The following is a 13,939-nucleotide window of genomic DNA, read 5'->3' as shown; positions in this document are numbered from 1 at the left end:
GCGAGCCCCGGGACGGGCCCCCGCGGGCCGCCATCTTGAGAAGGTCGGCGGTTGGGACGGTTCCAACGAGCGAGGTAGGGGAAGGTAAGATGTTCGTTAAGGGAGCGGAGCGCGAATCTGGCTGTTCCTCCTCATAGTTTGAAGCTCATCGTGTTGAATAAACTTTGCAATCGGTATATGTGGGCATTGAAGGATTCTGGGATTATCTTGTAGCAAAACCTTCTCGTACGCGAATCCCAGGACCCCCCTACGGTGTGTTCCTGCGCGATAGTACGCTCCAAAAAGGGGCGTGTTTTCGCGGGGACGCCGAGTCTGCCGCACTTCCGGTCCTGGCGCCGGATATCCGTCGAGTGACCCTTGCGAGTCCTTCTTGGTCGCGGAGTGGGGTCGGGGTCGCTGGTGCTGCTCGGGGGCTGGAGAACCGACGCCGGACATGGGGCTGGAAGATGAGCGCAAGATGCTGACGGGCTCCGGGGACCCCCAAGAGGTAAAGTAACGCCAGGCTGCCCCGGGAAGCAGCCAGCCACGCGTGCCCGGGACCCTCGCGGCCTTGCATCCCCTTCGAGCTGGTTGGTGTGCGGAGGTCTGGATCCCGTGGGGGGAGAGAGTAAACCAGGGGCAGGGGGACCCCCACACGGTTTTATTATTCTCCGGTTGACAGGTTTGGGGAGCAGGCAGAAGGCTTAGGGAAGCCTAAGTAAGTGAGGGGCCCTGGAGCTCTCATTTCTTAATTAAAAAAACAACAACAATATCTTTATTTAAGCACTAGGATTACAAACATGTTTGTAGTTAGGTTTCAGTTATTAAAAAAAGAACCCCCCCTTGATTCATTTCTGTGAATCGGGGGGGGGGTCCTTTGTCCTTGGGGTGGTGGTGTATAGGAGGAGATGTCTTTAGGGACTGTATCGGGAAGCTTAGTGTGATTTCTTTGTTGGAAGAGGGTGCTGTGACCCCAAAGAAGGCAACGTTAAATGTCATCGCCGGCTGATGTGTTAGCTGTGCTTGTTGTCACCCGGTCGTCCAAGAGAAAAGCATCGAGTCCTGTTATTGTCATTTTACAGACGAGAAAACGAGCTCAGAGAGGTTAGTCCTTTGTCCAAGGACACTCGGTAGAACTTGACCTCTGCCCCTGGCCCAGGCAACACCACGAGGCGCCACAACAATACAGCTCGTCGTTTCCCATGTAGCTCTCTCTGTCAAAACAGCCTTGATGGGCTTAGTCTAGATTAGAATATCGCCTCATTTTCTCTAGTTTTAATGTTTTTAGGAAAAGAACAAGAAAGAAGTAGCACCAGCCTCGGGATGTTCAGCAGGAAGCAAGCCAGAAAGTTCAACAGGGTTCGCCACAGCAACAGATAAAGAGGGAATAAAAGTAAACAAGCTTAAAAAGTAAAAATAAGTTAATAAGAACGTTAAAATGGTGAAAACAGGAGGGGGGCTCGAAGAGGGCTAGTTTCCAAAGTAAGTGGTGTTCAAGGCCGTCCTGATGATTTTTGTTTTTTTTTTTTTGGGGGGGGGGGCACACCTGGCTTACTCCTGACTCTGCACTCAGGGATTATTCCTGATGGTGTTCTGGGGTCACATGCTGTGTGTTGGGATCAAATCTGAATTGACTGCGTGCAAGACAAAACCCTTCTCTCCGCCATCACTCTGATGAATTTTGATGAATTTTGAAGTTCTGTCCGTGCCAGGGTTGCTAAGGAGGCACCCCACTGTGTTCAAGGTTCAGGTGTTCAGGTAGTGCTGAAGATGGAAACCAGGTCCTGTCTCTGAGCTCAGAAATTACTCTTGGTAGACTGGGGACCATATGGGATGCAGGAGATTGAACCCTGGTCTGCTATGTGCAAGACACTCCCTCCTACCCACTGTGCTGTTGCTCTAGCCCCCAAGTATTTGAATTGTTTTGATGTATGAAGATACATTTGAATTAGAGGGAATGACAGTTACACTGGGGTTGTAACCTTGTCTTCAGCATTTGTAGCATCCATTCCAATCCTGAGAGTGTATCTCATTTAGGAGGAGGTGTGGGGTATTTGGGTTACACCCTGAATTGCTTTGAGCTATTTCAGGATCTTTGGTTAGAGGTTGCTTCTGGAGGTGATTAGGATGCCCAGGTTTCCTGAATGCAAAACTTGTATTGTCCTTTGAGCCAATGAAACCTTTGAGTTTTTTGTTTGATTTGGGGGCCATAACTGGTGGTATTCAGAGGCTACTCCTGGCAGTGCTTAAAGGACATGGGCCTCCTATGTCTGAAACCTGTGCTCCAACCTTTTGAGTTCTCTTTCTCCTGCCATGATTCCTGATTTTTTGGGGTGCTGGTGGTGCTTGGGTGCTCTAGGCTCTGCACCTGAATTACTCCCTGAGGGATCATAAGGGATGCTGGGGTTCAAACCCTGGTTGGCCACATGCAAAGCTAGCACTCTTCCTGCTGTACTATTGCTCTGGCCCTATTGCCCCTGATTTGTATTGTTTTGTTTGTTTGTTTGGGGGGCCATATCCCATGTCCCTCAGGGTTTATTTCTGGCTCTAAGCTTAGAAATCACTCCTGGCTGGCTCAGGGGACTATATGGGGTGCTGGGGATTGAACCCAGTCAGCCCATGCAAGGCAAACACCCTACCTGCCATGCTCTCGCTCTGGCCCCCACCTGACTTTGTGTTTGTTATTGATTAAAAGTTATACATGAAATAGTCCATTTTCAGATGTGTTTATTTTATTTCGCTTTCTTTTTTGGGGGGATGGAGGTTTGGTTTTTGAGCTATACCGGTGATACTCAGGGGGTATTCTCTCTCTCTCTCTTTTGGGTTTTGGGCCACACCCGGCAACACCCAGGGGTTATTCCTGGCTATGCACTCAGAAATCACTCCTGGCTCTGGGGACCATATGGGACGCTGGGGGATCTAACCACAATCCGCTTTATGTCAGCCATGTGCAAGGCAAACGCCCTACCACCCTACAATCGCACAATCGCTCCAGCCCCAACTTTTGTTGTTGTTTGTTTGTTTGTTTTAGTTTTTAGGCCACACCTAGCAGTGCTTAGGGCTCTCTGCTCAGAAATCGCTTCTGGCAGGCATAGGGGACCTTATGGGGTCCCGGGATTTGAACCAACTTTGGCCCTGGGTCAGCTGCTTGCAAGGCAAACACCCTACCATGGCCCCAACTCTTGGCTTTGCTCTGAGGAATTACTTCTGGTAGTACTAGGGGACCATATGGGATGCCAGGATCAAACTAGGGTCAGCCGAGTTTGCATTCAAGGTCTTGCTTTCAAGACAAGAACCTCCTGCTGTATACCACGTTCTCTTTGATACAAAATGATCAATATTAGAATTGCCAGAACTTTATAAAGAACTTCTAAGATACTACTTTGCAGTTTCTAACTTGGCTAGACCTATTTCTGTTGTTGTCATCCTTGTCTTTGGGCCACACTCAAATGACATTACTTACTTTTATAACATTATATATATATATAATATATATATATATATATTTTATAACATTAAATAACATTGCTTACTTTTAGCTCTAGTTCTCAGGCAGGGAGCATATGGATGAATGGGACTAAACTATCTGGGTTGGCTGCTTGCAAAGCAGTTAGTTGCCTTTCTGGCTATCCTATTTCTCTAATCTCTTCTACTCCCTGTAGATAGGACTCTTCTGTTTCTGTGGTGCTGGGAGTAGATCCCTGGTCCCCACCAACTATGAGTAAGTAGGGAACTTATTTAATGAAAAATTAGAATGTATGTCCTAAATTACTTTTTTTGTTTGTTTGTTTGTTTTTTTGTTTTTTTTGTTTTTGTTTTTGGGCCACACCCAGCGGTGCTCAGGGGTTACTCTTGGCTGTCTGCTCAGAAATAGCCCCTGACAGGCACGGGGGACCATATGGGACACCGGGATTCGAACCAACCACCTTTGGTCCTGGATTGGCTGCTTGCAAGGCAAACACCGCTGTGCTATCTCTCCGGGCCCCCTAAATTACATCTTAATATAATATAAATCAACTTTGACCATTGTAAAGACTGAAGAGCGTACTGTAGTTGAACCTACTCTACCTTTTATTTTGTCTTTATGAACTTTGTTCTTCCGAGATGGGCATGGTATTGAATTAGGAAGGTTGGAATTTTGGTAATAATGATGGATTCTGTTTATTTCACAGAAACTTTTCCCTCCCTTCCAAGTGGACAAGTGTGCAGTACTGTTCAGATCATGCTATGCTCCTGGTTGAGGCCTAGCCCATTCTCCAATAATGCAACAGGGATTTTTGTTGTGCTTTAGAATATCACTTAAAGGTGCTCAGGTGCTACGCTTGACCTGGTACTCTGGGGTCTTTATGGGACTATGTGCTGGTATCAAACCTGCAAAGCATGTGCTTTGAGCTGTCTTTCCATTCCCAGACATTGGGGCAAGGGGCCCTGACCACGCAGTTGGCTGCATGCAAGGCAAAATATTTTACCCACTGTACTCTCTCTCTGGCCCATGGGGATTAGTCTTAACATTGCTCTCCTTGGCAGGAATAAAACTAAATTTGAGATTTGTACACTTAAATCAAGTAAATAAATTGGTAATACAGGTGGTAGGTTACATGCCTTGCACATACCCAACTTAGATTAGATCTCCAGTATCCCATTTGGTCACCTGAGCTTGCCAAGAGTGATCCCTGAGTGTTGAACTATGAGAAAGCCCTTGCACTGCTGGGATGGCCCCAAAACAACAACAAAAAGAAACTGCTCTCAACTTGTTAATTAGGATCCAAAAAGTAGGGGCAAGGAAGATAGCTGATTCCTAAGAGTACTGCTAGCATTTCCAGGTGTGACCCTAAAAAACAAAAACAAAAGGCTGCCTATAATCAGAGAAGAAAAATCTTTAGTTAAGGTTTAGGTAAAATAGACCTTATATTTGACAATTCTATATTCTAAATTTAAAGTTTAGGAACTTGGTTTGGGGTTAAGATCTAGACTTAACAATGTGAATGAATGAGGGAAGCAGAAAGCCTTTCTAGAGTACAGGTGGGGGTGAGGTGGGGTGGGAGGAGGGAGATTTGGGACATTGGTGATGGGAATGTTGCACTGGTGAAGGGGGGTTTACATGACTGAAAGCCAACTACAATCATATTTGTAATCACGGTGTTTAAATAAAGATATTAATAAAAAAAATTCCTAGACTTAGTTTTTTCTGTAATTCTTGGGGTCTACCAGGACTTAGAACTAAATACATTTAGTTATATAGGCCACAGAGTAACATTTGACAGTTTAAATATGTACTGGTGTTTTTTAACTTTAAACTGGGAGTACCTTAAAGGATGATTTTTTTTTAATCTTTATTTAAGCACCATTTTTACAAACATGTTTGTAGTTGGGTTTCAGTCATAAACAGAATGCCCTCCTCCCCCAAAGGATGAGTTCTTTTTTTTTTTTGGTTTATTTTTGGGGTTTTTTTTGGGGGGGGGCCACACCCAGCGTTGCTCGGGGGTTACTCCTGGCTGTCTGCTCAGAAATAGCTCCTGGCAGGCACGGGGGACCATATGTGACACCGGGATTCGAACCAACCACCTTTGGTCCTGGATCGGCTGCTTGCAAGGCAAACGCCGCTGTGCTATCTCTCCGGGCCCTTTTTTTTTTTTTTTTAATATATATATATATATATATATATATATATATAAATCCTTCACCAGTGCAAAATTCCCGTGATCAGTATCCCAAGTGTCCTTCCTCCCGACCTGTACTCTAGACAGGCTTTCTACTTCCCTCATTCAGCCACATTTTCTTATGATAGTTCTCAGTGTAATTATTTCTGTGACTGCACTAAATGATCCCTGTGGTGAGCTTCATGTCAGAAGCTGGACTCTCCAGTCCTCCTCTATTTTGTCTCTGAGAATCATTACACAAATGTTTTTTCATTTTTCTCAAAACCCATAGATGAGGGAGACCATAGATGAGTGAGAAGTGATTTCTGAGTGCAGAGCCAGAAGTAACCCCTGAGCACCACCGGGTGTGGCCCAAAAACAAAAATAAATAAATAAATAAATACAAAACATATAGTCCTGGCATTGGTAGGGTGAGACCTTTCTCAGCTAGGCCTGGGCGCCTGTAACCACTTTGGCCGGTAGTCTATAGGTTGCAGGGTAACAGTGGAGAAATGATCCACAGGCAGTCAGATGTTTCAGGAGAAATTCAGCTTTATTTCATGTTCATTTCTCCACATGGCTTCTAAGCTAAGCAGCCTCTTTCCTGCTATTCTTCATCCATCCTAGCTGAGTTTCCCTCCCCTAGGCAACCTATTAATTATCACCTAGCTGTGGGTGGGTCTGATCTTCCAGGTGAGATTAGCATATGGAATTGGGGGAGGGGTAACATCAAAGCATCTGAAATTCAGATTTTTGGTTGTTGTTGGGCCACACCCAATGAATTTAGGGGTTATTCCTATCTGTGCACTTAGGAATCACACATGATGATGCTGGGGGGGAATCAAAATTGGGTTGGGGCTGGAGAAATAGCATGGAGGTAGGACGTTTGCCTTGCATGCAGAAGGACGGTGGTTCGAATCCTGGCATCCCATGTGGTCCCAGAGCCTGCCAGGAGCGATTTCTGAGTAACTCCTGAGTGCTGCATGGTGTGACCCAAAACAAACAAATAAAATTGAATGGGCTTCATGCAAAGTAATCACCCTACCCAAGCCCCCAAATTCAGAAATTTCAAAACATGACTAATGTCTATCAATAGTTAAATCAGTGTGATTGAGAAATATGTTCCTAACATTCCTAACATAATTTTGTTTTCCTTTTGTAGGAGGAAGAGGAAGAGGAATTAGTGGTAAGAACTATCCCAGGTTTGGAATTGACTCAGTAAAAGGGATTTGGGTTCATTTTCGAGTTGTTCTTTTGTTTTTGTTTGTTTGTTTATTTTGGGGAGGAGGTGGGGGGGACATACTGCATGATGTTCAGGAGTTAGTCCTGACTACACTCAGTATTATTCTTGGCGGGCTCCGGGGACCATATAGTTGATTGAACCCAGATCAAACCTGTGTAGGGCAAGCACTTTGCCCATTGTACTATCTCAGTAGCCCCATGAAACTTGTGCTTTTGTTTTTGGGCCACATCTGGTGATGCTCAGGGGTTACTCCTGGCTCTGTGCTCAGAAATAGCCCCTGGCTTGGAGGACCATATGGGATGGGGGTGGGGTGTTGTGGGGAATTGAACATCGGTCCTTCCTGAGTTAGCCACGTGTAATGCAAATGCCCCACCACTGTGTCACCACTCTGGCCCCAAACTTGTTTTTATGTGTGGATTTTGGGCAAAACCTGATGATGCTGGGCAGGGATTGGGAGTCATTTATGGTGGTGTTTGAGATGCTGGGGATCAAATCTTGGGGCTTCTGTGTGTGGTGCATGAGTTTGGCCTGCCAAGTTCTCTTCGAGTTTCATGAACTTTAATGCTTTTTGATGTTTTTGATGCTGTCTTTCTGTGATACTGTTTGAGGGTATGGGCTGGGAAGTTGTTTTCTTTTTGGTTTTGTACTGGGTGAGTATATCTTGAGAGCCTGGTTCTCAACATCTATTATTGGTTTAATAAATAATAGATAAATCTTTTTGAGGCATGATCTATATTCTTGCCTCAGATACTTAAATAATTTGCTATTAATTTTTTTCTAAGAACTTTTTTAAATGGCTCTTTTATAAATATAGCTTTTCTGGCTGGTAGTTATGATACATAGACACCTGGCTGTTAGACAAATTGAAATTCTAGGTATTGGATATCCAAAAAAACATGCTGAGAAGTAGATCTACTTACGTTAAGAGCTAGGTTTCGGGCCCGGAGAGATAGCATAGCGGTGTTTGCCTTGCAAGCAGCTGATCCAGGACCAAAGGTGGTTGGTCTGAGCAGACAGCCAGGAGTAACCCCTGAGCACAGCTGGGTGTGGCCCAAAAAAAACAAAAAAACCAAAAAAAAAAAAAAAGAGCTAGGTTTTTTTTACCATCTTGTTTTTCAGATGGGACTGAGCTTTTCAGCTCATCTTTGTATTATTAGAAGCAGGAATTGAAAATTTTCCATAGAACTTATCAGAAATGGAGAACCCCATTCTATTTCTGTCAGTAGTGTGGCTCTATCAGGTGTCTTTCTTTCTGCACAGTAATTTAGACAGCCCTTTATTTTTTCACTTACTCTATTAATCAAAATATATGGTTATGGGTTTCCTCCTTAAAAAGCAGTGATTTTGATTTTTCCTTCAGGATCCCTTAACAAAAGTGAGAGAGCAATGTGAGCAACTGGAGAAATGTGTAAAGGCTCGGGAACAGCTAGAGCTATGTGATCAGCGTGTTTCATCCAGGTCACAAACCGAGGAGGATTGCACCGAGGAGCTCTTTGACTTCTTGCATGCACGGGATCACTGTGTAAGTCAGCCTAAGATCAGGGAGGGAAAAGCTTATATAGGCTAGGGAAGACCATTTTTTAATCTTCAGGTACATCCATCAGCAAACATTTTATTATGGGCCTAGTACAGGTTAGATAGAATGCTAAGCAATTTATTTACATTTTTGGTGGGCCACATCCATTGATGTTCAGGGGATACTCTTGGTTCTGTATTCAGGAATCACTTCTGGCAAGCTCAGGGGACTATGTGGGAATATCGGAATTAAATCCAGGTCCGTCACTTGTAAGGCAAGTCCCCTCCCTGCTGTGCTATTGTTCTAGCCCTTGAGCAGTTTTTGTGCGTTGGGGTGGAGTCCCACACCCAGCAATGCTCGCAGTTTACTCCTGACTCTGCACTCAGGAATTACTCCTAGTGGTGCTTGGGAACTATATGGAATGCTGGCTATTGAACTCTGATCAGCCACATACAAGACAAGCCCCTTACCTACTGTCTCTGGAACCAATGCTGAGTAGTTTATATTGAATAATCTTACCACTTCCACTTAGATACGTGTAACTAACCCTATTTTACAAGTAAACTTTTTTTTGGGGGGTGCATACCCAGCACTGCTCGAGGGTTATTCCTGATTTTGTGCTCAGAAATCTCTCCTGGCAGGCTGGCGAATCATATGGGATGCCAGGAATTGAACCCAAGTTCGTCCTGGGTCAGCCGCATGCAAGGCAAACACCTTACCACTGTGCTATCTCTCAGGCCTCAATAAGAAACTTTTCTATCAGGGATGGACTAGTACCTTGTGTTACACATGCTAACTTGAGTTTGATCCCCACCACCCAGTATGTTCCCCTGAGGCACATCAGGAATAAGTCCTTAGCACAGTTCAGTATGTTAAAAAAAAAAGTAGAAAGAAATATATATCTAGCCCTTGAATTTGTACCCTAACACTACATGGTCCCCCAAGTATTGTTGAGTTTTTCCTTAAAAACACTTGTGTTTATGTTAAATTGCAAGTAGGCAACATTTGATACGGTTGCTTGTATTAAAACAACTTGGGTAGCATTAAAAGAGATGCTGAACACATTTGGTATTGGGGAAATGCAAATCAAACCCACAATATGATGCTTCTTCACATGCACTAGGATGGCTTTAGGATGGCTTTACTCAAAAAGCTGGAAAGAGTATAGTGAGTAAGGGACTTGCCTTGTATGCAGCTAACCCAGGTTTGATCTCTGGCACTGCCAAGGAGTGATCCCTGAGAGTTAGTGTGTGTGGCACAAAAAAACAAAAACAAAACACCCCGTAAAATGTAAGTGTAGTAGCAATGTGGGTGAAGTTAAAAATACCATGTTGTGGGGCCAGTGGTGTTTGCCTTGCAAGCAGCCGATCCAGGACTAAAGGTGATTGTTTCGAATCCTGGTGTCCTGTATGGTCCCCCGTGCCTGCCAGGAGCTATTTCTGAGCAGATAGCCAGGAGTAACCCCTGAATACTGCCAGGTGTGGCCCAAAAACCAAAAATAAATAAATTAATTAATTAAAAAAAAGTGTTGTGGGGCCAGAGAGATAGCATGGAGGTAAGGCATTTGCCTTGCATGCAGAAGGACAGTGGTTCAAATCCCGGCATCCCATATGGTCCCCTGAGCCTGCCAGAAGTGATTTTTGAGCATAGAGCCAGGAGTAACACCTGAGTGCTGCCAGGTGTGACCCAGAAACAAAAAAAAAACCAAAAACATGTTGTGGAGCCTAGGACCGACCAGGTTTTGATTCCCCCAGCGTCCCATATGGTCCTCTAAGCCAGGAGTGATTTCTGAGCGCATAGCCAGGAGTAAACCCTGAGCATCACTGGGTGTGGCTGAAAAGCCAAAAAAAATAATCATGTTGCTGATGGGAATATAAGTTGATTTAGCTCCATATAAAAACAGTCTGGGGGCCGGAGAGGTGGTGCTAGAGGTAAGGTGTCTGCCTTGCAAGCGCTAGCGTAGGACGGACCGCGGTTCAACCCCCCGGCGTCCCATATAGTTCCCCCAAGCTAGGAGTGATTTCTGAGCGCATAGCCAGGAGTAACCCCTGAGCATCAAACAGGTGTGGCCCAAAAAACAAACCAAAAAAAAAAAAAATAGTCTGGTAATTCTTCAAAATGATAGTTTTGCTTAGGACCTAGCAACTAGTTCTAAGCACATATCAAAGAAAAATAAAGGCAAATTTATATAGAAATGTGTTTATAGGGTTGGAGCAATAATTCAGTGGTAAGATTTTTTCCTTGCATGTGGCCTGCCAGGAGTGATTTCTGAACAAGAGCTGGAAGTAACCCCTGAGCACCACCAGGTGTGGTCAAAAAAAAAAAAAAAAAAAAACAACCCCAAAAATGTGTTTACAACATCCATAGAGCCATAATAGCCCAAATTGACAAATGCCTTTATAATGAATAAAGTGTGGTTGTCCATTTAATGTCCAGTTATTTGTTAACAAAGAGATTAGTGCCAGAGAGATAGTGTAGTAAGGTATGCTTTGCATTCAGCAAACTCTTGATTCAAATCCCTGGTACTATATATGATTTCATAAGCACAATGTCAGGCTTAGGCCCTGAGCACCAATGGGTGTGGCTCAACCCTTTCTTCCATCCAAAATACTTTTGGTTTCAGAGCCACACACAGAGGTACTCTGGGGTCACTTGTAACTTGGAGCATAGGAGCACAAAATACCCTGAAATCAAATCTGGGGCATACAAAGTACATATTCTAGCTCTTTGAGCCATCTCTCTGGCCTGGTTTTTGGAGGGGAGGGGGCTTTTCTGTTCTTCAGGCCATACATCCTAGGAAGAATTCCTGAGCACAGAGCCTCATCAAGAGGAGTAATCCATGAGCAGTGTTTAGGGGATGCTAGGAATCAAACCCAGGTTGGCCACATGCAAGGCAAGCATCCTACCTCATTGTAATATTGCGCTGGTACCATTTTGAATACATTTATGAACCAGATACTGGGGTTAAGGTCTGAGAGTGTGGGCTTTGTTTTGTCTTTTTTTTTGTTTTTGTTTTTGGGCCACACCTGGTGATGCTCAGGGGTGACTCCTGGCTATGTGCTCAGAAATTGCTCCTGGCTTGGGGACCATATGGGATGCTGGGGGATCAAACCTTGGTCCGTCCTTGGCTAGTGCGGGCAGGCAGACACCTTACCCTTGCTGCGGCACTCAGGTTACTCCTGGCTCTGTGCTCAGAAATCGATCCTGGCAGGCACGGGGGACAGTATGTAATACTGGATTTGAACCACTGTCCATTCGGAATCTGCTGGGTGCAAGGCAAATGCCCTACTGCTGTGCTCTCTCTCTAGCCCGTTTTTGTTTTTGTTTTGTTTTGTTGTTGGGTTTTTTTTTTTTTTTTGGATTTTGGGTCACAACTAGCAGTGCTCAGGGGTTATTCCTGGCTCTACGCTCAGACATCGCTTCTAGCAGGCTCAGGGGACCATATGAGATGCCAGGATTCGAACCACTGCCCTTCTGCATGCAAGGCAAATGCCCCACCTCTATACTATCTCTACGGCCCCCTTTTTTGAGGGAGATTTTAGGTGTTTGGGTCACACTTCTTGGTGCCCAAGTGCTATTCCTGTCTCTGCTCAGGAGTTACCTCTGGCTGTGCTTAGGGGAACTATATCTGGTGCTTGGGATCAAATCTGAATCTACATAAGCAAGGGCTTATCTTCTGCATTATCATACTATCTGGCCACATGATCTGGCAATTTGAGATGGAGATATAACTTGTAAGCTGTATGCCTTACATGTATAAAGTCTTTTATTGGATCCTCAGCACTAGGTGAGGAAAAATTCAGGAACTTGCATGCAACTGATACTGGGGTTTGATCCCCACCATCCATATGTTCCCCTAACCTACCAGGAATGATTTCCTGAGTACAGAACCAGGAGTAATCCTGAACATCACCGGGTGTGGGTTCCCCTCCCCCCCCCCCAAAAAAAAAATATCTAGGAATGTGACACTGATTTAAAGCAATGTAGGATAATAAATGATAAGTGTATTTTGATGAAACCTCAGATTGAATTTTGTTTACACACACTCCATTTTAAGCTTCCCTACCCTTATTTTTCTTAGAGCATTTATCCCTATTGTAAGTTACTTTCAGGGGTCCTCAAACTTTTTAAACAGGGGGCCAGTTCACTGTCCCTCAGACCATTGGAGGGTCTGACTATAGTAAAAACAAAACTTATGAACGAATTCTTATGCACACTGCATATATCTTATTTTGCAATGAAGAAACAAAACAGATACAAATACAATATGTGGCCCGCGGGCCATAGTTTGAGGACCACTGCTAGGGATTGGGGAAATGGCTTAAAGAACTGTAGAAATGCTTTTCATGTAGGAACAACACTTTGATCCTTTCTGCCAAATGATTTCCCCAAGTACCAGGGAGCAGCTCTTGAGCACCACTAGTTATGACCCAGAAATTCCCTAGGGTGCCAGAGAAGTATAGAGGATAAAGCACTCTTTGCATGTGGCCTACTCAAGTTCTAATCCCCAGCACTATATTGTGGTTCCTAGTGCTGCCAGGAGTGACTACTTTCCTCTCCTAACCCCTCCAAAAACAAGAGATCTAGGTTTCTGTGAGTAAGACAGTTTTTCTTGGGGAGTGGAGGGGCAATATGTACCATATCTGGCTTGGAAACTACTATCTGTGCTCAGTTTCTGTTCCTAATGGTTGCTCAAGCTACCTCATGCAATGTATGCATTAAAACAGTTGGACTCGGGGAGTCTGGGGGAAAAAAAAAAAAACAGTTGGACTCTTCATCTCTTGAGGAAACTTCCTTGTGTAGGAAAATAAAATTGTAGGGGTGGGTAGAGCGATAGCACAGCAGTAAGCCATTTGCCTTGCATGGGGCCAACACAGGTTCGAATCCCGACATCCCATATGGTCCCCCGAGCCTGCCAGGAACAACTTCTGAGTGTAGAGCCAGGAGTAACCCCAGAGTGCCACTGGTGTGACCCAAAAACTAAAAAGAAAAAGTTGGGGGGAAAGCAGTTAAGTTTCTGGTAGAAGGCAGATAGTATTCTGGAAACTTTTGACTAATTGGAGCTCAAGGTGAAGGTTATGAGAAGGGGAGTGCTGGAAGAGGCATTGACTGTTCCAAGTCATGAAGTCTTAAACGCCATGACATGAAAAATGTCATTTGCTGACATCCTTTTGTTTTCCCTCTAGGTGGCTCACAAACTCTTCAGCAGCTTGAAGTAAATGTGCAGAAGACTTATTTACCCTAGTCTTCATCACTTGGGTATCGGGATGTTTCCTTATGGTTTTGAACATGCCATTTCTTACTTGAATAAGTGTGTGTGGACCTCATGGATTTGGGGATAAGCAAGTAACTCCAACAAAATAAAATCCATTAATGAGCAAACATGTCTTCGTTTTCCTTGCATTGTTTTTGAGGTGCTAGGAATTGAATTCCAGAGCAATTTAAACTGTCAAGACTAATATTGAGGCAAAATAATGATCTCTCATCTATTTTGTTTATTATATTTTTTATAGTTCTTGATGCATGGACCAGATTGTGTTATGGAAAACCTAGTACAATGCG

At 44.3% G+C, this 13,939-nt stretch overlaps 1 protein-coding gene across 1 annotated transcript; it reads left to right on the top strand.

Annotated features, from left to right (window-relative positions):
• The first annotated feature begins 341 nt into the window (after positions 1-341).
• LOC126011371 (cytochrome b-c1 complex subunit 6, mitochondrial) lies at positions 342-13,731 on the top strand. Its single transcript, XM_049775135.1, has 4 exons — positions 342-487; positions 6,781-6,804; positions 8,222-8,383; positions 13,564-13,731. The coding sequence occupies exons 1-4, from the start codon at positions 434-436 to the stop codon at positions 13,594-13,596; spliced, it is 273 nt and encodes a 90-aa protein (XP_049631092.1). The 5' UTR covers positions 342-433; the 3' UTR covers positions 13,597-13,731.
• Positions 13,732-13,939: the final 208 nt, after the last annotated feature.

Source organism: Suncus etruscus, chromosome 6 (genome assembly GCF_024139225.1).
Source record: "Suncus etruscus isolate mSunEtr1 chromosome 6, mSunEtr1.pri.cur, whole genome shotgun sequence".
NCBI lineage: Eukaryota > Metazoa > Chordata > Mammalia > Eulipotyphla > Soricidae > Suncus > Suncus etruscus.
The sequence above is the reverse complement of the archived record's forward strand: the minus strand, read 5'-3'. Positions and strand labels throughout refer to the sequence as shown.

Excerpts from the sequence above, each read along its gene's own strand:
- LOC126011371 (XM_049775135.1), top strand. The coding sequence starts at position 434 with ATGGGGCTGGAAGATGAGCGCAAGATGCTGACGGGCTCCGGGGACCCC. Across the intron at positions 488-6,780 it reads GCTCCGGGGACCCCCAAGAG|GAGGAAGAGGAAGAGGAATT; the intron begins GTAAAGTAACGC and ends TTCCTTTTGTAG. Across the intron at positions 8,384-13,563 it reads TGCATGCACGGGATCACTGT|GTGGCTCACAAACTCTTCAG; the intron begins GTAAGTCAGCCT and ends TTTTCCCTCTAG.